The sequence below is a fragment of the Fusarium musae genome, chromosome 9, assembly GCF_019915245.1.
Source record: "Fusarium musae strain F31 chromosome 9, whole genome shotgun sequence".
Lineage (NCBI taxonomy): Eukaryota > Fungi > Ascomycota > Sordariomycetes > Hypocreales > Nectriaceae > Fusarium > Fusarium musae.
The window spans coordinates 2,653,176-2,677,704 of NC_058395.1; the positions used below are offsets into that span (position 1 = coordinate 2,653,176).

The 24,529-nt window shown below is 48.7% G+C and overlaps 9 protein-coding genes across 9 annotated transcripts; 3 read left to right on the plus strand and 6 right to left on the minus strand.

Annotated features, from left to right (window-relative positions):
• Positions 1–1,414: 1,414 nt before the first annotated feature.
• On the minus strand, positions 1,415–2,785 carry J7337_012067 (uncharacterized protein; the record flags this gene model as incomplete). Its single annotated transcript, XM_044829597.1, has 2 exons — positions 1,415–1,739; positions 1,788–2,785. 2 exons carry the CDS (start codon positions 2,783–2,785, stop codon positions 1,415–1,417), a joined length of 1,323 nt encoding a protein of 440 aa, XP_044676272.1.
• A 710-nt stretch (positions 2,786–3,495) lies between these two features.
• J7337_012068 (uncharacterized protein) lies at positions 3,496–5,329 on the minus strand (the record flags this gene model as incomplete). Its single annotated transcript, XM_044829598.1, has 5 exons — positions 3,496–3,684; positions 3,735–4,132; positions 4,185–4,522; positions 4,577–5,055; positions 5,114–5,329. 5 exons carry the CDS (start codon positions 5,327–5,329, stop codon positions 3,496–3,498), a joined length of 1,620 nt encoding a protein of 539 aa, XP_044676273.1.
• Positions 5,330–8,432: 3,103 nt separating this feature from the next.
• J7337_012069 (uncharacterized protein) lies at positions 8,433–10,551 on the minus strand (the record flags this gene model as incomplete). Its single annotated transcript, XM_044829599.1, has 2 exons — positions 8,433–10,458; positions 10,529–10,551. The coding sequence occupies 2 exons, from the start codon at positions 10,549–10,551 to the stop codon at positions 8,433–8,435; spliced, it is 2,049 nt and encodes a 682-aa protein (XP_044676274.1).
• A 1,088-nt stretch (positions 10,552–11,639) lies between these two features.
• On the minus strand, positions 11,640–12,699 carry J7337_012070 (uncharacterized protein; the record flags this gene model as incomplete). Its single annotated transcript, XM_044829600.1, has 3 exons — positions 11,640–12,118; positions 12,171–12,387; positions 12,439–12,699. The coding sequence occupies 3 exons, from the start codon at positions 12,697–12,699 to the stop codon at positions 11,640–11,642; spliced, it is 957 nt and encodes a 318-aa protein (XP_044676275.1).
• Positions 12,700–13,454: 755 nt separating this feature from the next.
• Positions 13,455–14,021, plus strand: J7337_012071 (uncharacterized protein; the record flags this gene model as incomplete). Its single annotated transcript, XM_044829601.1, has 1 exon — positions 13,455–14,021. The coding sequence occupies one exon, from the start codon at positions 13,455–13,457 to the stop codon at positions 14,019–14,021; it is 567 nt and encodes a 188-aa protein (XP_044676276.1).
• Positions 14,022–15,180: 1,159 nt separating this feature from the next.
• On the plus strand, positions 15,181–16,327 carry J7337_012072 (uncharacterized protein; the record flags this gene model as incomplete). The annotated part of the gene is made up of 5 exons (XM_044829602.1): positions 15,181–15,653; positions 15,704–15,889; positions 15,938–16,088; positions 16,137–16,226; positions 16,280–16,327. The coding sequence occupies 5 exons, from the start codon at positions 15,181–15,183 to the stop codon at positions 16,325–16,327; spliced, it is 948 nt and encodes a 315-aa protein (XP_044676277.1).
• Positions 16,328–18,979: 2,652 nt separating this feature from the next.
• J7337_012073 (uncharacterized protein) lies at positions 18,980–19,469 on the plus strand (the record flags this gene model as incomplete). Its single annotated transcript, XM_044829603.1, has 2 exons — positions 18,980–19,355; positions 19,426–19,469. The coding sequence occupies 2 exons, from the start codon at positions 18,980–18,982 to the stop codon at positions 19,467–19,469; spliced, it is 420 nt and encodes a 139-aa protein (XP_044676278.1).
• A 2,489-nt stretch (positions 19,470–21,958) lies between these two features.
• Positions 21,959–22,852, minus strand: J7337_012074 (uncharacterized protein; the record flags this gene model as incomplete). Its single annotated transcript, XM_044829604.1, has 1 exon — positions 21,959–22,852. The coding sequence occupies one exon, from the start codon at positions 22,850–22,852 to the stop codon at positions 21,959–21,961; it is 894 nt and encodes a 297-aa protein (XP_044676279.1).
• A 401-nt stretch (positions 22,853–23,253) lies between these two features.
• Positions 23,254–23,902, minus strand: J7337_012075 (uncharacterized protein; the record flags this gene model as incomplete). Its single annotated transcript, XM_044829605.1, has 2 exons — positions 23,254–23,385; positions 23,435–23,902. The coding sequence occupies 2 exons, from the start codon at positions 23,900–23,902 to the stop codon at positions 23,254–23,256; spliced, it is 600 nt and encodes a 199-aa protein (XP_044676280.1).
• Between the last annotated feature and the right edge of the window lie 627 nt (positions 23,903–24,529).

A 24,529-nucleotide genomic window follows, 5' to 3' on the forward strand; every position in this document is an offset into this window, starting at 1 on the left:
GCCCTGCATGTAGGAATATTGACAAGAAGCCATCGCTACGATGGACCAGAAAACTTGGTTTTTGATACAATTCATCGGTATGATCGTAGGTTCAGCGATCTCAGGGACACGTGTATGAACGTAGAGATCGCTTTGGCGTTCTCTCTATGCGTGAAAGAAGCTTGCTCAGTCGATGAAAGCCTAGGTACATTGATTCTCTTCAATTGAGAAAATATGGTTAACGTCAATAGCCACTTCAAGCATAACCAATGCTTATTATCATTCTCCTGTTCACGACAAAACGAGTCTCCTCACTAATATCACCATTATCCTTACTGTCTGGTCCTTATCTTTGTCTCTGTGTTATTGTTCTAATTAAGACCAAATTTGATGTGAAGATTGCTTCAGTCTTCCTACCCTCAGCTTCTATAGCCATCGGCGGAGCTGTCAGGCACGGAGAGGGCCGCGGCACACAGACAATGCAGTACGACAGCATTTCCAAGTTTCTGGCTCCTAAACGTCATATACTTTACCCAAGCGTCTTTACTAAGGCATCTATTCTTTTCTCTTACCTTCACGTCTTTCCCAGTATCGCGCCTAGTCTTATATGCGGAACAGCTCTCGATACGCTACTCTCACGCTTCTTCCTATCTTTGGGAAGCTCTTTGGTGGCTGCAAGCCCAATTCCATGATCGAGCGAGCAATTTACCAAAAAGCATGGCGACGCAGTTTACAGCGCCTGATTAACCAGAGCTCTTTGCTAACTCTGAACAGAGCCTGAGACTTCATTGCCGCTCATAACACGGTTCCTTTTAGAGAAGAGTCTTCCATCGACATAACGCCCTCCTGGGCTACTCTTGCATATGGTTTCTTGCGTCTGGGAATCTCCAGTGATGTTACTACGGTTGGAAAAAACGGTGCATTCTATGCCAATGTTGAGAGAACCGGCCATTGCCCTGAATTTGACGTCAACGTCAGGTAGATTACCGGAACTAAATAAGTCTTTGCATCCCTTTCCAAAACATGAACTTATGTTATCGGCTCGCGACTCTTTCATGGGCTTATATGCTTCATATTACATGAGAAAAGACTAGTAGGGGTAGACAATCAGAAGTGCAGGTGTTCATGCAAGCAATGCTGTTGCCATTATGGTCCAAAGGTCAGGAGCACAAGAGGCTATTCCTTGGTCAGAGGAAATCGATAATTTTAATGTCCAGGTCAGGAGATTTAATATTTACACGACTCAAAGCGCCTGGTGGTCTCCGTAGTGACACACGCATCATCGACACGTTTATATCGGCCGAGCAGTTAATGCGACAGAGGGTTGACTTTAGTTATTAGCTCAGATTGGAGGACTACGTTGTTCACATGTAAAATGTACAACGCTTCCTGATCTTCAACGATTTTTCGACAATACATCCGACCATACCCGCTCTCAAATCGTGTTTCGCAGTCCTCTCTCAAGAACAACGCCAGCGACACCAACCCCCAACACTCCAAGCGTCCAGCCGTTCTTCAACTCCTCCACCTTGGGCCAGAAGCTGTTCTTCTGCTGGCGGTACTCTTCAAACTCCTGTGCCTTTATAGCATCGTTCTTGGAGTATCGCTCAGCTTGACTCTCTTCATTCTCTCTATCACCCCCGATGTAACGCAGGAAGAGGTAGTTGGCGATTGGGCCGACAGCAGCGATAGGGTGGAGAATGCCGGCGCCAAGGAGAAGAATGGGGAACGAGGCGTGGATTAGGGTGTCGCCAAGATAACTTGATTCGTTAATTTCAGTCTGTTGAGTCGTTAAGACAAGAACTTACTTGGGGTGTCGAACAATGCTCCAAACGCCTTCTTTGTTGATACCTTGAGCGGTGTCATCCTTCTTGAAGGACTCGAGCTGGGCATCGGCCAAGGTCTCAAGAGCGAAACCGGTGGTGAACAAGAAGACGGCTAGAGAATGGAAAACGAATCCGTTAGAAGTAAAAGGCGAAGCGACGGCACTCTCGGCCACAGCTCGGAAAGGAATTGTGAATGGAAGCGAAATGATAGTCTGCGCAACAGCCTCGGGCAAGAAAGTGGTAAAGAGCGCTTTGTTCCAGAACCCAGGATCCTTCTTCTTAGCGTCATACCGAGGATCATCCTTGCCACGCTTCAAGCTTCGCGACACAACGCGTGAAGTAAGTCTGACTCCCCAAGCCGTAACACCAGCGAGAAGAAGTTTCTGCGAATAACCGAGACTGTTCCACGCATCAAGAGGCGCAGCATTGTCGTAAACATACTTGGAGCCAATAGCGCTCCACCAAGCATTCAGCGTCATTCCAGAAGCCCAGAGAACATCCTTCCCCTCAATTCTATCCGCATACCGCGAAAGTCCATACGCTACCGTGGAAAGTCCAGCGTGTAGACTAAAAGACGGCAGGACTGCGGAGTGCAGTAGTCCCAGCACGCTAGTGCCTAGACCTTGATACGCGGTGCGGTTGAAATGCGAGCCGTAGACATCTTGTTCGGCGCCAGATGCCCCGAAACTAGCCCGAGGCAGAGACGGAGAGTGCCCGGCAAACTTACTGCCATAGATATCCTGCTCGGCGCCAGATCCAGCGAACGAAGGTCTGGGGAGAGAGGGGTCGGCGAATTTACTGCCGTAGACGTCTTGTTCGGCCCCGGACCCGGTGAATGCCCCGTGGGGAAGAGAGGGCGTGTGACCGGCTAGTTTGTCGGCGTAAATGTCTTGCTCGGCACCGGAGCCGGTGAATATGCCTCTTGGGAGGGAGGGAGAATGATTGGCGAGTTTACCGCCGTAGATATCTTGCTCTGCCATGATAGGAGGTGTGTGAAGATTGATGAGAATTGGTGACGGGGGAATGGTTGGAGATCATGATATACTGGTAAAGGTGGAGATGCGAGCGTCGTAAATATTGCGTCATGGGTTATATCATCATTGCATCGTCAACACGTCCTATGAAGTAATGACCAAGGGAATTTTCGATGTTTCACATATTACAGTAACCAATATGTTTCTGCTGTTTTCTTCGATGCTTGGTTTTACCCTTCGGTGTCAAGCTGAAGGAGAGTCAGCTCCACTGGCTTGGGACTTTGATGTTTGTCGGGGGTACATATTCCGACAGGTGAGAAATGGGGTCCAAAAACAAATCCGATCGATTTGCCACTAGTCTAACGGCCCATCTTGTACCGCAATCGCCTCCAAAGTCGTTATGACCGCGTCAAGACCAATATGGTGAGACGCGACATGCAGGTCACGTGTCGTACTGCATGATTGGTTCAATATTTACGGTACAACAATCACAGACAGCGTGGACATTTTATGATAATCATGATTAAATATTCCTTGAGGCCTGTAGGCAACAAGACAACTCAAATTGTCTAACTACCGTATGACTACATAGGTCGACATGTGATTTACAAAACCACGTAGATAATCCAGCCGCTTAAATGAACAGAGTAACACGAGGTATCCAGCTGATCTTCCCCAGAGAAGCCATGCTGCTTCCCTCTTGAGAGTAGCAACATCTACTCGTCGTCGTGAACATCGATGACGGTCTTCTTCCACTTGCGGGCTTGAACCTTGCGCTTGAAGAGAATGTCGATCTCTCGGTAAGATCGGTTCTTCATCTCAGGAAGCCAGATGTATGCCATGACCAGACAGACGAAACCGGTACCAGCCCAGACATAACCGCACTTGCCACCCAAGTTGGCGCCCTGTACTCTGTTAGTGGCTGATTTGAGAAGTCAAGAGATGGTGAACTTACGGTAGGGTTAAGCATCCATGAGGAGAGGAAGATACAGGGGATGTTGACGAGGTAGTAGCAACCACGGCCGACACCAGTGGTGAGAGGTCGAAGACGAATGGCCGAGGTCTCTCCGATGATGACCCAAGAGGCGGGAGCGGGTCCAAGGGTGAAGAGGACGGAGACAATGAGACCGAGGGCGGCCTGGGTGTTGGAGTTGACAGTGGACTGGACATCGCCGACAGTGGCGGCGATACCGAGAGCGACTAGAAGAACAGTGTTTCCGAGAGAACCCCACAGGTAGATGGATCGTCGACCGAAGTAACTGGTAAGAATCCAAGAAAGCATGACAAAGACGGTCTGGAGAGCGGAGGTGATGAGACCCATAGCGAAAGCGGTCTTGTTAGGCATACCGGCCTCTGTAAACAAGTCAGCACAGTTCATCAGATCTCACATGAAGATTTCACTTACGCTCGAAGAAGTAGACAGCCTGGTTAGCGATCAGGTTACCAGTCAGGTTCTGAGCGGCGTAGACGCAGCAAACGATGGCAGTACGGTAAGCATCAGTGCCCTGGAACAGCTCAATGAAGCTGGGCTCCTTGACGGTCTTCTCGAGATCAATGGTACGTCTCATCATGGCAATAGCCTCCTGAGCGTTGTCGACGTGGGTAGAACGTCCGAGACGTCGAACGGCCTTGGCAGCCTCTTCGAGACGACCCTTTCGGACGAGCCACCAGGGAGACTCGGGGGAGAGGAAGATGAGAATGGCGAGGGGAGTAGGGAACATCCACTGAAGAGCAATAGGCACACTGGGATTTCGTTAGCGAATCGAGAGATTGGTGACGGGAATTGAGGAAACATACCGGAAAGCAGCCTGCTCGTGGAGATCATTGTAGCGATAAGCAACAGCACCGACGATAATCGCGCCAATGGCCCAGAACATCTGAAGCATCTGCGTAGCAGGCGCACGAAGCTGAAGCGGCACGATCTCAGAGCAGTAGGCAGGAGAGTTGGCAATGAAGATACCCCAGGGGACACCCTCGAGCAGCTGAGCGACGAGCATGACGGGCAGAGAGTCGGCAAAGTAGAAGATGAAGATGAAGGCGTTGAGGAGCATGAGACCGCTGATGGTAGCCCATCGGTATCCGATACGGCTGGTGATGGGACCGGCGATGGTTACACCGATGATGGCGCCGATGGGGCCACCGACTTGGAGGGCGGATTGCCACTTTGTCTCGATGACATATTTGCCCTTGGTGTCACTCCAGATACCGTATCTGTCGGCGAAAGCGGGGAGGGCGATAAAGTTGCCGATGAGGAAAACACAGTAAGCCTCCATGATCTACAGCCAATCAAATTAGCCACAATTCGGGAAGCACAGAGTTTTGGGGGCGGCTTACAATTGTGCAGGACATGTTGAAGGCCCAGAGAGAAGCAGCGGGATAAGCTCTAACGGCCTCGAGAACGGTCATGTTATGCTCCGCGTTCTCGGCGTCGATGGCGCCCTGCATGTCAGCGGCCATCTCCTTCTTTGCCTCGACATCGTAGGCATGGTCGATGTGGGCGCCGTCGCCCTTGACCTCTGAGATGCCCTTGTTATCGTCGTTGGTGCTCATGTTGACTTTTTCACAGGATATCAACAATGATTGAGGATGAGTCGAGAAGAGGAGAGCAAATGCAACGGTGCCGAGCGTTGACGCTTTATAAGAAAAAATTGAAACGTCGCGTTGGGAACATGCCGATCGAATGGATCCCTGTCCTAGACCTAGCAGAGTAGAGTAGCATTCTCAAAAAGTACCTGTAAGCTAAGAGTAACCGGCAAAAAGAGGGTTTTCGGGCGATGATACGTAGCGTGCATTCTTGGTGCTGGGGTAATTGGATTTAGGCATCTGGGGTTAGACGCACGAATGGCGATGGAGATTGGAGACCGGAGACCAATAGACGACAAGTTCCCCGCGAGAACCCCGCAGAGTTGACCCCGGATCAAGACACCACTACGGCGCGACTCCGGCGGGAACGTGAGCTTCGGGGTTCATTGCCAGGATTGGGGAGCAGGGTTGCATGCATCGGGCTCAATTTCCCCGTTTTACTCCAACATCTCCACGCTTTACTCACGAGGTTCGTGGTATTTACTGCCGAGCCGAGGTGGTCCTCTATAGAGAACATACCGACCCGGGAGTCTATGTGCCGATAACCCAGACTAACTAACCCTTACGAACAAAAGAGAACAAAAGAAGGAAGAAAAAGAAGGTTGTTATGTCTGGGGAAAGGCGGGTCACAATTCTCCAGTGTATACGGTTATTCCTCACTTCCACTGGAGAAAGCTGGGGAATTCAACATGCGAGCGAATCATCAAAGCCCCGGTTAAAACGCACCACAAAAATCAAGAGGAGCGAGAAATTGGAGGGGAGGGCTGCGATCCCTGCCCCATGCTACCCCATCTCCGTCCCCTGCGAATCTCACGTGGGCCATACGAAAAGTCCAGGACCCAGAACCTGTAACAAGGCGCTCTCACAGGCGCGCCAATTGATGCTTGACGCGCTGGTGCTAGCGTCGAGTTATTGCACCTATCGGGTTGTGATCCACGGTGGAGGCCAGAAGCGGCATTCCTTGCCGTTGATCCTTCGAGAAGCATTGGATGGGAGGGAAAGAAAACTGGGAGCATTTATGCTGGGTGACAGAAAGACTTGGGCAGACCTAGCTATAGTTTTGTCCATCTGAGCCGTGATATTTTTGACACCTTAGTGTATTGTTAGAGGTTTTCTTGCGCCTGGGGATAATCAGGCAAATGCATGTAGGTTTTGCGCCTTTATTTCCAGACGGCACTTTCTGATTTGCGCGTGTAGAATGTTCTTTTAAAGTAGGCACTTAGAGTTAATGTTATGGTTTAATTCTTATAGGAGCGTTAAGTGATAGTCCCAACGGTCCGGGTAAAGTATCCTGGCTTCTGTCACTAGCTGAGTCTGCTGAGATGCACAATAAAGGCTGAAAACAGCTGGTAATGGGTGCTTGGTGAGCCTGGAAGGGTTGCCCCAGACTTGCATCCGTCAAATTCGGATACCACGTGGTTTGTGTTGCATTAGTTGACATCTCCTCTTTAAGCTGTCATCTGGAGTCGTATCTGGGGTCTAGGTTAGGTTGCGTTGAAGATGGACTGGTGATGGCAGCTGCAATGAAACATCGCAGGAATGTTGCCGATTGACGCAAGACGATCACTATGGAAAAGAAACTGCGTTAATAAAAAAAAGCCACCAAGCAAAAGTGTCGCCATCTTACGGAGTTACAGCACAGGGTAAGTTGCCTTGCACAAGCGATATGCACATTCAATCGTGTACTCGTCAGGACGCGTCGCTATTGGTTCGCCTGCCAATCTGGCGCAACATGGAGAAATTCCACTCCAAGCCAAGGAGTCTGCAGGTTCAGGTGGACACAGATGGATGGTCGCCTCAATCCGAACTTAAGTTCTGTGGCAGCTGTCAGGCTCCCAAGATGGGTGCATGTAATGATGAGCTGTTGCTGTCTCCTTTCTCGAAACCTTGTTTCCGTTCATTAAGTTCCCACTCACAGAGAGGCGGGGACGTAGTTGGATGGTGACATTGAGGCTATCTTTAATGGTAAGTAGCTTCTGTCCCGACATGATGGGTCGTCCTTTCAATTGGGGTTGGCTCGGCTGAGAAGGTATTGTGGACAAGATAAGGTTGCCAGTCCCAGCATGAAAAGGATGCAGGTCTGTGTAACTCGTTTAGGATCAGTCGGATCGGACGATTGGCTCTTAAGTCTTGAGGCTAGAAAAGAAAGAGTGCGTGATAAAAGTACTCTTACTCGAGGATTTTCGACATGCTAGCTACAGTAGCATCAAACCCAGTGCTGAGAGACGACTGTCGTACACATATTGGCCGCCTGGCACAGACTGTCGCCTTACATGTTACCTGCAGGTCGCCACTGGAGCATGCGATACGAGAACGCGTTGCCATTAGCCGTAATGCTGAGGCACAAATCTGCTTTGACGCTTAAGGTGGGAACTAATAAAGGTAGGGTTCAGTCGATTGTGATATTACTTGCCTGAGCTGCACAAACCGGCTACATGCTCGCGAGTAGCAAGGCAGGAGGTGTTGATGAGTAAGTGATTGGTTACCGGCGGCTGAGTGCTGACGCTGTGAAGAATCAATTCCAATTGGCCCGCATAAGACTTCATCCCCAGATCCTCGCTTGGATGAGCAGGGGCACTATCAGCATGAAACGGCTGATGAGGTGCAGTTCCCCAATTCTTTTAAGGAGGGCCTAGACCTGCAGTTACTGCTGTAGCCATTGAGCCAACTGTCGCGACGTGATGCGACTTGAGGCGAAACAGTGAGTCCTGGTACGTTGTCGAATATCCAAAACAGCAGATTATGCTCCTATGGAGCACCATAGTGGCTAGCAATGAAATGAGGCCTTACTTATCCTGATATATATGCAGGCCGCTCGCCAATCGGGTGATGTATTCAGTAAAGGTAGCCTATGGACTATTTACGCTCTTTACCTTTATGCTAAGCTGAAGCTTCTTTTCACAACTCAAACTACGACCCTGTCACAGCGGATAGCTCGTTACAGCCCATCAGATACTGTGCTCTCCAACTTTGGATTCATTTGTATCGCATCGGTAAGGACAAGATGAACATACCACGGCAGATGTGGCAAATGTGAATTTAGTAGCTGATCCATATCTATATTGAAACATCAGGTAGTGTTAAACCCAATCGAATCCATTATTTCCAGTGCCTCCTGTAACATTTCCTTCTCTGCAAATTCTCGCACTTGTTTCCGATCGGCATCAGTTGACTTGGCTTGATACTCTACCAGCACTCGTTTCACTTCGGAACATGTAAGTAAAAACTTGATTAGTCCGGTTGCCTTTCGTCCAAAGTGAGAGCTGAAATCATAGTTTGGTATCCATTCTAGTACGTATTGGAGTGGCGTGAGTCTCATCTCGGATTTGTCTGGTGTCCATGCAAGCCTTGGGTCTGCTTTGAAAAGAGGGTCGAGAATCTCTAACTCGGCGTCGGCATAAAGAATATAATTTAGACATGCTGAAAATGCGGTTTGTCCTTTGTTGTTTCGACTGAAAAGATCCACAGACTTACTCTCCAGTAGCATGCGAATCGAGACAGCAAATGATGCTACATGCAATAGACTGTCCCCTGAGCTGTCCCTGTGGTTGAGATCTCCGGTATTTTTAAGAACAGCTCGCAAGATAGCTTGCGATTTAGTACGCCTAACTGCTGTATGCGCCGGTAGCCCGTTTAGGTTGTTCGTAATATTGGCAGATTTAGCGTCGTATTGAAGAATGCGCCGAACCATGGATAAACAATTACTGCAATCCTCTTTGCATATCCGGTACATGCAGAGATGTAATGCTGTGTCTCCATCCTTATGATCATGTTGTAGATACTCATCGTTTCCGATATCCATAAGAAATGTGGCAAGAGAGAAGCATTTGATTCCCAGCGCCTTGCGGAACAAATTATGTTGTCGAAAAAATAGATCTCCCCAGATCTTGTATTCTTCACAGTCGGGCCGTGCAACGAATATCCCTTTCTCATTGTAAAACTCTGGCTTGACATATTGGAACCAGGTATGTATTAGAGTGGCGTCTGCTGGGTGAGAGTCTTCCTGTCCTAATCTCTGGTCTGTCTGGGATACGATTTCCTTTGGAACCAGCTTCATCACGGCTATATGGTATTCGGGCTGTCTTAGTGTCAGAAACATGTTCAATGCAACTGGTTGATTCGCGTGTATCGCCCGGACAATACCCTTCAACAGCTCGGAATCGTCTGGGCCGTTCCCGCTACACAGAAAGAAGTCCAAGATCTCCCAGCGCTGTCGATATATTGCCGCAACGACTGGCGTCTTCATTGCAACGGTATTAGATCCCCAACGGAAAGGATCAACTCCATTGTCAACGAGGTACTGGCAGATACCACCATGTCCAGCCTCGACAGCAGCGCACAAAGGCGAGCCAATCTTTGGAAGAACGCGCTTGAGATCAGATCCCTCACAATGAAACCTCTTAACTTCGTCAAGGTTACCTGCTTTGCAAGCTTCGTGAATGTTCCATTCGCCAGTCTGAAGGTCAGATGGAAAAGCTATCTTGACCCTGGACTCGCTTTGGTGAAATGCCTCATTATGACTTTCCAATCGCTCGGACGAAGGATAGCCGATTCCATGCCCAAAGCAATCAGAATGTGGGCATCGGAATGGTCTCTCATGCACTGCTAAGTGCTCCTTAAGTGCGGCTTCGTTCGGACACCCCGTGGAAAACTTGGAGCATTGAATCTTGTGACACTTGTGTCTGATTGGCCCCTCAGTTGCGCCAAAAACATCGGTTTCAGACTTCTCTCTTTGTAGACTGATTAGGTTTCGCACAACGAGCACATTATCTTGAATGGCAAGGTGCAGGTTTTCAGCTGCCTTCGCGATTTCTCCTGTCTCGACTGAGGCCTCTTTGCCATGTACTTTTGCCAAATCAACTGCTACTGCTTTGACAGACTTAAGTCCAGGTGCTGAATCCGTGGAAACCTCTGGAGCCTCAACCTCATGTACGTGGGCGGCATAGTGAGCAGCGGCGTAGTCCAAGAACCCAAAATAGCCTGAATGAATGTCGGCACTGATATCTTGGCTCTTACTTGTAGTAAAAGGTCGAGATGATAAATACTGACAACAAAAGAGAGCCATGTCGATATGCTCCTGTAGCAGATTGATCGTCCTGTTGCGAATGAGATATCTATGGCGATGTCAGCTACTTTCAATGTATCAAGGCTGGTAAATGTTCTCACTTGGTTGCTGTTTCGTGAACCATGGTGACAACCTGTTCGGATTCAATGCGTGGGAACAACTCGCAATCCGTCACGTCAACAAAAGAGCTGCAAATCTGTTTGCAGCTGTCTAGACGAAGGTTATCAATATCACAAATCTGCTGTTCTGCGTCGATGCAGAATCTGGACTGTATTTCGCGCCATCGAAGGGGCCTTGCTGCACAAATAATCCAGCCCAGGATCCTCTTTACGCTCGTGTCGCGTGAGGGCCGATTGTTTTGCAGAACACGTTGAGTGATACGATCATAACTGACTGTGTTAGGAATCTCGCATAATCTCTGAAATCTTTACTCTGCTTACGCTTGATCAAGATCTTTCGGGAAAGCATCGCTTTCCAGTTCGTCTTTAAAGTCTCGTTTTGAGTCCATAGCTGCAAGATTATCAAGGACCACTCTTGCATATAGAAACATCCCTAGACAGGTCAGGATTATGAGCCACATGTCGTTTAGAATACCCACCTCGTGATGCGCCCGCTATCTTGGAGACTAGGCTCTCTTCTTCCTGTGCTGCTAATCGAAATCTAGTCCGTATTTTCGCGGCTTGCTCTTTCGTGAACTGCTCAATGTCTTTTTGGTGAGCATCTACTAGGTCTAGTCGGATCTGAGGATGAGAAGATAGTATACAGTCGAGTCTTCCGTCTCTCTGCCCGCAAATCAGTATTTTAAGGTGACAGCCACGGGATCTTGCGGCTGGAACAAGCTTATCCAGACACCACTTGACAGAGATTTCTTGCTCGGTGCCCATCGCCTCATCCAGTCCGTCAAGAACAAGCGTTGCATTCGGCCGAGATGTAAAGCATTCACTTGCCAGTTCCTTGAGATCGGCAAGTTCGGTGACTTCTTTCGTGGATAATCTTTCATGTGCGAACCTCATTGTAGTTTCATCTGCATCGACGAGTTGCATGATGACATGTTGGAGCATAGACCGAGCCGTTCTCTGGTCCGCTGCATTGTGTTTGAAGAAGAAATAAGCTAGGAAAGATCGCCCGGGAGCTTCAGACGCTTCTTTCTGCCTTTGATGACGAATGATGGTCTTGGCTAACGTGGACTTGCCTTTATATCGATGGGTCAGTCTACAGACAATCCCTAAACTGCAAATGAGTAGATGACTTACCGGAACCGGGGGAGCCATTGAGGAACAAGACCCTTTTCTCTGCAGATTTTCCTCCTTCCCAACCTTTGAAAATTGGATTGGAAAAGATCCAAATGCCAGAATTTTCATCGACAGTATCCTGTGATTCTAGCTGAAGATCAGTTCGAGACGTTGAAACATCTAGTCGACTCTCCAAGTAGGTCTTCATTTCCCGAGATTGTAAAGCCTTGCTTTGCAACTGCTCAGAAGCCAAAGTAGACCTTATATCATCGAGACTTGTCTGGAGGTTACTGAACTGATCCTTAGCGTACTGATCGGAGTCCTGGACTTCCTTGAGGATAGCGTGGGATTGCAGCTTATCATCTGATAACAGAGCCTGTTTGCGTTTGAGACTTTCGAGGATTGGCTTGACTTCGCGCCGAAAACTTCCCCAAGCCCATTTAAACAGTCTTTTCCATTCTAATGCAAATAATTAACAGCAGATAAGACTTGCAGAGGGGCGAATACCGACCTGGACGAGAAAAGACATCAAGGACGCATCGATGGAATCGAAGGATATCGGAGAAATAATCGTCCAACACCAACTTCAAGTGATCTCGACTCTGAATGAGGTTGTGGAAGAAGGCAAGATTACCTAGCGCGTCTGCAATTTCTTCGTAAGCTTCGATCAGTTGCCTGATAGCTTCTGTCCAAGTAGTGGCGACCATAAGAGCCAGCTTGATCGGACCCTACAGAACATCATCAATATCAAGGCGGCGGCATTTAGCAGCTTGGCATACCCAAATGAAAGCCACGAAGTCACTGGCGTTGAGGAATATTGTGACTAGCTTCTCGATGTGTTCCATAGCTTGAAGAAATCTCTGGATTCGGGTCAATTTGCAAAGGCCATCCCTGCGCCCTAATTTGCCCTGAATTTCTTGGATAGTATCTGTAACAGTCTTCTGGTTGACTCCATTGATTCTCTTGATCTGATCGTCAGAAAGCTCTCGTCGAAAGAGGTCCAGAGACCTTTCGAAGCTGGTTTGTTGATTTGTAGCCATTTTAGATTGTCGTTCGATGGTTGTTATTGATAAACGCGAAATGAAGACGAAAGAATCGTACTTGGGGATTTTACCAGCATGCATCAGCAAACAATATGCACCTCGCCTCACTTTCAACCCAAGGCAGATCGACGTGTTTCGTGGCTGACAACCACAGCCAACAAGAATGAAGAATCAGCTGCTGGGCTGTGACAAGCGGGGCAGTGCTGTAATTCTCGGCGCGTATCCCAACACAGCCTGTTCGAAAGGGCTACCTGGTGTCTCAAACCAATTGGCAAGGCTTTTTCAGCTTGACCGCTAACCAAGAAACACGGTAAATATCACAAGACGGTCCTAAACCTCCCCAAATTTGAGCAGAGGTCAAAACGACTCTGATCATATCTGTTCCGATATGACGCGACCTCTGAAGAGACGAAGAGATTCCAAAAATGATGCCGAAACTGGTATTTCGTACAGAGAAGCCCAAAGACAGGCTGTTTGCTTCGATGGAACAAAGTCACTCCATTCTTTTGACTCTGACATGGACGTGGATTTGCTAAGTGACACAGATGGCATTGGAGGCGACATATCAGTTGTACAGGAGTTCGGAGAGGAAAGAATATGCTACGGAGCGGTAAGGCGACTCTTGAAACCCTATATCCTCAAATGCTGACACTGGACATCCTGATCCATAGATCTGCGGAGCCCAGGTTCTGCTGAATCCTCACACTCAGATGCCTAATGAGACACAGCCGTGGGCCAGGTATTGTTTATTCATGATCGAGCCTGATGGAAGAAACTACCACTTGGTTGGTGACGGGGAACCCAATCTCAAGAAGAGATCGGTACTGGACTGTGATACAGCGGCGATTCTAACGGTCGTAACCAAGAGATCTGGAGACACGTCCTTCGCAGCGGTCCTTGGGGTCGATGTATTTCGTGGCAAGCGGAAAAGGTCTGGAAAGGGCCTACCTATCGACATCTCAGTCAATATCTACGGCCCTAAGAACTCGATTGACGAAGTTGATGACGCCTTGTCCGAGATTGGCACTTATCGCACTTACCTACAGCATCCTGTATTTTTGGAGCCCGGTACCCCATACATCAACCCGCAGTTCTTCTACCCGACTTCTCAGAAGACCGACCTCAGACATTTGGTTGGCTCAAGCGTCCGAGAAAGCGACATCAAGCCCAAGATTTCCCAAGAGGTTGACGAGGTTATGGAGTCCTTGGACGGTTCGTCCGAGGATCTCACGCCAACAAAGAGTGGTTTCCTTGATCTGCAACCGATTCTGGATCGGTTCCTTCTCAACACGACATTGAAAGAGTATCTTGTCCATTAGAAGTCTTATAGTTATTACTAGAGGCTGACTTTGGGCACCAACAGGCATCAGCTAAAAGGCGTTGAGTTCATACTTTGCCGTGAGGATGACGAGGCAGCCACCCAAATACACAGGCACATGCTCATGTCGATCCACCATAGGTACCATATCCTAATATCTGGGTGACTGTGCAACGGTCGACTAACCAACCTGAATATCTTCAGCTTGCTATCTCGCCCAGAGAAACCAGGCCGTGGGGGTATACTTGCAGATGTGATGGGTCTCGGTAAAACGTTGACCATGCTGAGTGCTATTCTTTGCTCGAGGCAACTGGCCCACTCTTTCCATTACGATACCATGACAAATAACCAAGGTGGGCACCATGCACCACTGAACATCACTCTTGTTGTTTTGCCATCTCGACGTAAGTCCTAAATGTGCCATGCACAGGCAAGACACACTGACAACATCAAGAGGTGCTTGACGTTTGGCGGAATGAAATCGATAGGTAAATATACAAGAGGATATTCCGCCACTGTTAGACTAACACGGGGCAGGCGCTTTCAACCTCACACATTCAAAACTGTCACTTTCCACGGAGACGCGCGACCCAAAAGGCGAGAGCTGCTTCTCGGTCATGACATCGTCCTCACGACATATCACACCCTCGAAACGGACAATCGGGGAAAGGGGATTCTGAGCTCCATCAACTGGTCTAGAATTGTTCTCGATGAAGGTAAGTCCGCTGCTTTGTGGCGAAACGGTTTTAGCGTTTTTGACTAATCCTCCCAAAGCCCATCAGATACGGAACGCTTCGATCAAGCTGCATAAAGCTGCAGCTGCACTTGGAAGCGATACCCGATGGTGTCTGACCGGAACACCCATCCAGAACAGCTTCGACGACCTCAGATCTTTGCTCAAGTTCCTGCGTTTTGAACCCTTTTGCCAGAGCAACCTTTTCGAACAACACATAGTGAAGCCTTTCAGAGAGTATCAACCAAACGCACCCGATGTGTCACGAACCCTGAAGATCATGCTCAAAGTATGTTGCCTGCGGAGAACGCAAGCAAAGCTAGACCTTCCGCCCAGCACTATACAAAAGGTGGATGTAACGCCCACCGAAGCTGAGAAATCTATATTTACAAGCATTCTCGATCAATGCAAGGAAGATTTTGACAGAATGGCCGGTAAAGAAGGAAACTCCAAGAAGTCTAACATTTTGTTCTCGGCAATAATGAAGCTCAGGAGGGTTTGCAACCACGGAGCTATTGCTATGAGCGCTTGCGGCTTGAAACGTACGAATCAGCTGGCCGTCCCCAAGTCAAAACGGAAGGTCTCGAGGTCGCCGAGTGCAGAGCCAGCGTGTGAGTTTTGTGATGAGAAGACTGGAAACGCTGATGTTCTTGGTGGCCTTGACAGCTGTCCCATTTGCGGTCTGCTGCAGTCTGAGATAAATGACGAAGCCTCATCCCTGGCACCCTCAACTCGGCCGACACCATCTCCAACGCCATCTATGATGGATATAGATACGCCCGAACCTTCTCCTGGACATATCTACAGAGAATCAAGTAATGAGTTGAAACAGAAGTCTTCAAAGATGTCTGCAGTCGTGGACAACATCAAGAAGTCATGCATGGACGCGGGTTCCAAGAGGTAAGTCTTCACAAAGCTCATCTTGCATATTATTATTGATGGTAAAACAGTGTTGTGTTCTCGAGCTGGAGAGATACTCTTGATATCCTAGCAACGATGTTGGGAGCAGAAGGAATTACCTTTATTCAGGTTGACGGACGTAACCCGCTGGCCGGCCGTACGGAACTACTCTCCAAGTTCTGCCAGGACCCAATGATCCGAGTTCTTCTCATATCCATCAACACTGGCGCAGTTGGGTAAGTTTATCTTCAGCTTCCATGATATAATTACTTACATCACGTTAGTCTCACTCTCACACAAGCAAATATGGTTCATATCGTTGAACCGCAGTGGAACCCAGCTATCGAAGAACAAGCGATCGCAAGAGTCGTCCGGATGGGCCAGAAGAGGCCTGTCACAATCTTCAGATACATAACTGCTTGTTCCATTGAGAACGTAGGTTTCGCCAATTTCACCGTGTTGATGGAGGCTAACGTCATATAGACTGTCGTAAAATTGCAAGAGAAGAAGACGCGGATCATCAAACTATCGATGCAAGACAAGGACAGCGCCGAATCCGATGCGAACTTGGATGTAAGTCATGGCACCTTATCACTATGCCTATAAAATATCCTGACCCCAGACAGAGTTTCAAGTTTGCCATCGATCCAAACGAGTGGGGGGTTGTATCGTAAATATTGGAAGTGTTGAAACATACGCCGCATCCTCTTTTTTATCACTTCATAGCTACTGTCTTTGTTCTCGAAATAACACCCAACGTCCATTTGATCCTGTTCAACTGGTGCCCAATTGTATGCCAGCTTGCTCCAGAGTGCCCATTGCAAGCATAAATTGCCCGGAGTAATACAGAATCCAAACAGCGTAATCCATCCATATTTGATGCGGCGATGTCGCTGATACAAGAAACCTCCCAGAAGCCAAGATCGTATCAGACACCGTAAACACAACAGCTCCCAATGCGAGCTTATCGCTCTTGATCGTTAATGCCGAGAATATCATACCTAAAATGGCGCAGGTATAGAGAAGAATCGGTAAGCGAAGCTCGCTGTTCACTCGTGGGATCAGCAGCGTCAACATCGTGGGACCCAATAAAACAGCCGATATAACGATAGCGACGCGTGATTGATCTTCCAGAATAAGACTTTTTGCGCCTGTCTGATAGAAAAGTGTGATGTAGCAGAGATGCGATGTCAAGAAGCTTCCAAGGCCAGCCAGGAACGCCGGTTCGGAGTCCCAAGCAAGGAACGCATCGCCCAGCGCCCCAAAGCTGAGTGCAGCCAGCAGGTATGTCGGTCCATCCACAATTTTGACGAGGATCGCGAGAAGAGAAACTGCGAGGGTTTTGGTGATCATGCGCGAGTAGCTCGGACTTGCACGAGCTTTGACGCCATAGAGGATGGCTGCGGTTAAGGAACTAGCAAGAAGGTAATTTTCTGGCAACATGGTATTGAGTCGTTGTGGTGTTGGGTACAGAGCTGGTCTCTCAAATGCAAAGCCGTGAATTTATGGTCATGGTTGGAGTTGACCTCGGCACTCAGTAGACTCGCACGTGACAACCCCATTCGATGACCTGCCTGTCTAGGCTACTACTGCCACTCTAGATGTCCTCTTTTAGTAAATACAGCATTTTAGAGGTACTCGTGTGAGTTGTGAAGTGGGCGGGGATAATTTCGGAGCTCGGGTACCAGGGTTTGTTGTCTCGCATTTACACAAGAAGCCTCATTGTCTTGCATTGACGACTATGACGGTCTACAGTAGAACTCGGAGAAAAAGTGATCATGTCCAAGATATCCTCTTTCTGTGTGACAATGAGCGACTGCAGATATCAACATGAGTGACGGGCTCGGCCGTTCATGAATGTAAGGAGTCGAGATAGCAGTCCCAGTAACACTGCCATGGATCAGAGCCACTGCTGACTTTGGCACTCACTGGTCAGATTCATCTCTGTTAATCACATTCCACTGAACCGTTGCATCACAAAGGGTGCACAAGTATAAATTCTTCACTTTTCTACTAACAAACCTGTCTTCTCAAACTCCAACATAAGTCAGCATCTTTACTACAAAATTCTTCTCCATAGGCAAAATGAGCCCCGAGGTACGATGGATTCATGTCTTCTTACGCAAGAAGAACAACGCTTCTAATGCCGAAGCACAGCTGTTGAAACTCAGAGAGGTCAGCGATTGGTCCTGGTACTATGAACTCCACGAAGGCGGATCTGTCCTTCAAATGAAGGCCAGAATTCCCGGTGCTATCGACGACTCGCTTGTCGACGCTGTGAATCTGCTGAGGAGGCTTGGAGCTTCGGGGGACTGGACATTGTCTCACCACGTGCTGAGGTCGAACGCTATGCATTATTCTGAGGTAGACATTAAGAGAACGCTTGCTTGCTGAGTTATGGTATTGCTTAAAAGCGGTTTTCCTTACTAAGAAGAAGATGTATACTCAAAATAAAGAGGTTAAATTATTTCAGTATCTTTTATTATGCTCAGGATCGAGTTCCGGAGCTTTCGACCCCCACCTAGCCTGGCAAAGCATTTTGCTAGGCAGTGCGGGGTACTAACAGCTGAGCTAGCAAACAGTCATCGATGGCAATTTGAGAAAACAGACTGGGAAATCGAAAAACAGAGGATGTCACTGGCCAACAGACAAAAAAGACAGGGCATATATTTCTCTATACGTCATTGCTCTTAGTGTAGCGCAAAACGTGGCTGTGCGACGCCATCTGGCAATAAGTGTAACAAGACAATGAATGACACAGAGAAGTACGCTTCAGCTGAAAGGAAGCCTGTCTCAGGTCATCCAATCACATCGCGTTTTCAAACGACTCAGCCTTCCAAGGGCTCTATTCAAGGCGCTTTCAATCTCGCCGTCAGATACCAAATTCCAACTACTGATATCACGCATCGGCCCCGAATCTGACTTATGAATACTCACGAGAACGTGTTTCACTGACGTAAGTAACGTTGGAGAGGGCAGTCATGTTTCTACGCAGAGGCCAGCTTTACAGAGGCGTCCGAGGCGTAGCGCATGCTCCGCCTCGATTGATGCACCGGCTACATCGTCATCCATGCCATCAACGGCTTTCAACGCAAACTTCAAACCAAAAGCGTACTAAGAGCCAGCGATCAAAGACAAAATTTAGCAAGATATTGTTGATATCTGTCGGTGCCCTTGCCTGGGGCCAAGTCCTTATCTCATATGTATACGAGCCTCTCAGAGACAATAGCGTCTTCACAGACATTGCCCAATCGACCATCTTCCGAGCAATACCAGCAAAGCTAGCACGGCCATCCGAAAGAGTGGAAAATGAGCTGTATCAAGTGATGACTGGCGATAAAGAAATACGCTTGCTTATCTTGGAGCCGGGTGCACGCGAGGATCCATTGGAATGCGAGCTGGTCAACGCTGAGCTATCCTGGAGGACCAGATTCGAGGCTCTGTCATACGCCTGGGGAGACGATATCACCGAACACGAGCTCAAATGTTCTGGACACATTATCGGTGTCATGGCTAACCTTCATGACGCCCTGTTGGACTTGCGGCTTCCAACACAAAGGCGCGTTCTGTGGGTTGATGCCCTCTGTATCAACCAGGCCGATAACGACGAAAAGTCCAAACAGATCAGACTTATGCATGAGATCTACTCCCAGGCCTATGAAGTTCTCATCTATCTCGGAAAATCAGATGCCTCGGTGCATGGTGCGATTGAATCAATGCGTTGGCTCGACTGGAAGCTTATGCCTCTCTACGCGCGGCAATTTCTACTCAGTTCAAATATTGGCATGGCAAGCTTTTTTGTGGAGAGGTGGATGAATATGAAGCCCATCAACCATGAAGACTTTAGTTGGGATCCAATCATCAATTTGTTATGCCGTCCATGGTTTCAACGAACGTGGGTTATCCAAGAGGCTGTCATACCGAAGCATGCAAAAGTCATTTGTGGCGATCAGTCCATCGCATGGGCAAAGGTTCTCCGAATTGTGGACGCAATCAGGCACTATCAATCTTCAGTGAAGAGAGTACCTGGGTACCATTTGACCTACGAGACAATCTCCAGTGTAGACTTGATGCGATCGGCTCGAGACAATCGACATCCCAGGATTTATTTACTTGGTCAGTGGTGGTACCGCCCTCTTATAACTCGGCGTCCAATGGAAGGACAGGAAGATTCTAAGCTGCTTGACCTCATCTTGATGAGTCGCAGATACAAGTGCACACATCCTCATGATAAGATCTATGGCATGCTCGGCGTTACGGCGGAGGACACAAGTAGTAAGCTCTTGGAACCGGATTATGAAATTTCACAGTTCGATGCTTACCGAAATTTTGTACTCTGGGAAATACGCCATAAAAAAAGCTTGCGTGTCCTTGGGACGAGCTCACAAAAGAGTAGTCGACAGTGCACGTCTCAATCCTGGGTTCCAGACTTCAACAGACTTGATTCTATCACAGGACTAACCGGGTCCTCCTTTAACCGTTCCTACTTTGATGCAAGTGCCGGATTGCCGATGGAGATACGAGAATCAAATGATAGTACCACTCTGCAAATCAAGGGGAGCATAGTGGACACGATTCAGACTGTTGGCAAGAAGTCGTTCACGGACAGATACACCAGACTCAGTAAACGTCAAAGACGTGACGAGCAGCTCTCAATCTATGACCAGCTCCAAGTGAACAGAGAAATGATTGAAGAAGCAAGAGACATTTGGCTAGAAGCTACAAAAGGGTTGGCGCGAGGCCTTGGACCTAGCCCTGGAGATCGTGTCTTCAAAACCGAGGTAATCGATGGTAGACCATTACCTGACAGGTCCATCTCTCCAGGATGGGAGCCATTTTTACGAGTTCTGTTCGGCGACGGTTCTGTTGGAAGCAAATACTCCATGTTCATCAAGGAGATCTCTGCCTCTTTTCTTCGCCTGACCCTTGCGGAAGACCAGTTGCCGAAGCAATTTATCAAGGGTGAAGAAGCTTTTGCAATCAAAGCGCTTGGATTCTTTGCAGCAATAGCGCGGTCGAGACGCTTTGCACGAACAGATATGGGACTGGTCGGCTACGTGCCCATGAGGGCCAGACAGGGAGACCTGGTAGTGGTTCTGTATGGATCTAAAGTACCTTTCGTGGTGAGGGAGAAGGGGCATGGCAGGTATTCTTTGATAGGGGAGTGTTATATGGATGGGATCATGCGTGGTGAGGGAATTAGGTTTGCAAAATACGAGAATAGAGATATAGAACTGACCTTAGTGTAGAAATACAACGGCACTATTGATCCATCTGAGCAGGCATCTTTCTCGCTTCACTATATCTGCTATATGAACTAAGAACAATAGCTAGATCTGTCGAGAACATATCAAGCCATTAACGATTCACCATTGATGTACAAGATTGGGTCTACCGCAGCGCTATACGCGGCAGTCTCGGATAATGGCACGATAAGTTCACCCTCGAGTCTAGACTTTGAGCGACGACGATGTCTTGCAAGGCACCTCCACGTTTTATCGGCCGCTAAGATAGCGCCCATAATTTCCACCATTTAGCACATACCGGTGACACCCGATTACCTTTGATCGGTTATCACATAGGATCTCACATCAAGATCTCGATTGTCCCAGCGAGAAAAAAAAACAAAAACGTCAATCTCTAATCCTTGTGACCAACACATTCAACAGAAACAAGTTCACGCATCGGATCGGATCAGTGGAAGTGGATAATTGGTCTCCATGAAGATCTTCATAACGCTAAAGCTCCATGTCAAAGCTGACGCAAACCCCTGACGCTTATGCAGGTGGGCCTGGATTAACTTTTCTGAGCTCAGACTCTTGCAAGGACAAATGCGCGAGATTCGACACGGCTTGTAATTAACATCTTACGATGATTGTGATACGACCTGCAGGAGACCAGGGGATATCGACGCCACGTAGGCTGCGACGGACGAGACCGCAGGCTAGATCGTTCACTAATCCAGCCTGGAATTAGGGCCAGATGCCCTGTAGTTTAGCCCGCTGTGGCTTTTTTTTCTTCACGGGCACGGGCGGGAGGAGCCGGTAAATGCCATTCCTTGGATTGAAGCTACGGCAGATGAACACGTTCACTTTAATTCAATGAGTCAGAGAAGAAGGTGAGCAAGGAGAAGAATGACTGGCGATGCAGTCGCGTGTTTTTTCATTAATAAATACATAGAGTAGGTATCCAAGAAGCCTTCCCGGTAAAAAAGTGAAGATAAAAGAGGGAATCACTTGTAAATCACCACCAAACTCCCATCCCGTAAATAAATCCGTAAATTCAGGTTAGATCACCCAGGTAAATCATTTAGCCATGGGAATTCCGTTTCCTGCCTCGAGGGTATCATTGGAGTCAATTGAGCATCGTCGGTCCTTGACAAACTTGGGCCACGTGTTGGTGAGCACGAGATACTTGATGTGCTTCTCCGAGTCGTCGAAAATAGTCGCATCAAAGCCCTCGGGGATATCACCCCAGTACATAGCCTTGTCGCTCATGTATCCAGTGTCAGCGACAGAATCCGCTGCCATGATACCTGTCTCGGAGCCGTGTGATGATGCAGCTGAGGACTTGACTTTGGTGGGTGTTGTTCCCATCTGGAATGTCTCGAATGGCAACGCTGGGTCAACCTGCTTCTTGTCGCCGTAGAGGATGCGCGCGGAACTCTCAAAGACACCCTCTAGAATTTTTTGTTGTTGTGATGACAGGTTGATCTGGAATTCTGCGTCGCGGGAGCTGACGAAGCCGGTGTAAATGCGAAGAGCGCTGTTAAATCTCTCGCGGACGAGCTCTTGCACCGACGGTTCCTTGATCTTCTCGGGGTCGCGCACAGCAGGTGGCAATGAAGACTTCCACTCAGCGACAGCTCGTAGAAAAGCAATGTTTTCACCAGAGAAGTCACGAAGGGCTGAGAACTGCTGAAGAGGTTCGGGGTTACGCTCGAGAACATACTCAAGAGCTTCCATGGTGAGGATACTCTCACCAGAGGCGCTGCTCTTGACAGAACCGTCCTTGGACCAGGACGTCAGAGCGGAGGGGGCAACAGTAGTAGAACCAGTAGCGACAGATCGAGCACCATTCGTCGCCGCGTTTTTGTTGAGCTGCCATTGAGCGATGGAGTCGAGGGTCTCTTGGCGGAGGTTCTGGTGCTGGATGACTTCCCAGCAGGGCCAGAAGATGGTAAAGATCTCAATGGCCATGATGGAGATGGCGAGCCTATTGTGCGACAGTGAGCAGGGATGTTTCTTAATAAGGAGGCCTTGCTGAGGTAGGTGGCTTACCATTGAGGAGGAATCCAGTAGTAATTGACGGGCGCCATGGCAGGAACATACAAGGCGATGAGCCACATAGGAGTGGCATGGAGGCTGAGTGTCTCGGTCAGTATCTGCGTGTTGGCCCTGATCAAGGGATGACTCACTTAGCAATGCAGCATGCGACGGTTTGGACTCTCCATCCCTGCGTGTCGTTGACACCGCGGGCCTGCCAGAGGATGTAAGGGGCGACGATCCATGCCCAAAGGAACTGCCAGAATACAGAGGGCCACCTTGCAAGAGAGAGTCAGTAACATATCGCGGATGAGATCAGATTGTGGGGAGTATGCTTACCATTCCCAGCCCTTTCCGACCTGAGACTTTCGGTACTCCTCGGAGCCAGGATGGACTTCCGTGCCGGCAACACCCCAGGAGGGATGGAACTTCTTAGATAAGCACCACATGATGATGGTGAGGATGAACTGCATGCGTTAGCATCACCGTACATATGTGTCAAAGTATCTGCCATACCTGGACCACCATTCCCAGTCCAACCGTAACAAGAATCTTCTTGGAGTAATCAAGCGCCTTAAAGCGACCAAGCAACGACCCAGGTCTAACACGACTCTTGGACGGCGCCTTCTCATCCGAAGCAAACAGTTCCTTCTGCTGCTTCGCGACATGCAGGAAACGGCTGTTGGAGGCGTGGAACAGTGCGATGCCAAAGGGGAAGTACAGGCTCATGATCCAGAACTCGCCCTCGGGCGTGAACAGCGGGAAGTATACGTATCCGGTCTGGATGGCTCCCCAGTAGATGTGAAGAAGGATAATAGCGGCGAAGGAAAGCGGGAGGTCGCGGATTCGAAGCATGGGCATGTCGCGACGTCTCCAGAGGAAGACCATGCCGCCCGCGACGATGAATGTCCAGATGAAGGTCCAGACGATCCAGAAGATGCCGAGGCCATCGAATCTGGCCTCGGGTTTTTCGGTTTCGGCCATTGCAGCAGCGAGTTTAAGGAAAAAGTGTAATGTCGATGTTGTCGAGGTATTGAGTTAAGGAATAGGGAAATATCTTTTTATTGTAAGGAACGTGGTTTGGAAAGGAATGTGTCGGGTCTCCGCAACACAAAAACGGTTCGAGAGAGCAAGAGAGCACAAAGCGGAGATGACCACGATATATAGTGATACGTTTATCGAGTGTGAGTCCCCAAGCGTCCAGACACTAAACAAGGATTAATGAAATCTCTTGCAGTGAAAAAGTGAGTGAGCAAGCGAGTGTGTGAAAATGGGAAGAAGATCGAGAGCAAAGAAACACGCCCCCCAGATAATGGCCCGTCACTTCTCCCTTGCGCACACCCAGCCAGTCGAGCTTGGGCTTGGGCTTGCTCGGGAAAGCCAGGATAGTGCCGTCTAAGCTCCCGACCTCTGGTGATCTTGACCCGTCTGGGGGTAGGGCTGCCCCCTCCCCTGCCGAGATCCAACCCGCAATTCGGGATAAAATTCACGAGAGACAAAAGAGGATGTCCACTTCGCTCAGACTGACAGGCAGAAACTAAGGGATAGGTACTTGGGTCGTGAACAGGCCGGTTCGCGAGATGAAATTGCAGATCGACGTAGGTCGACGTC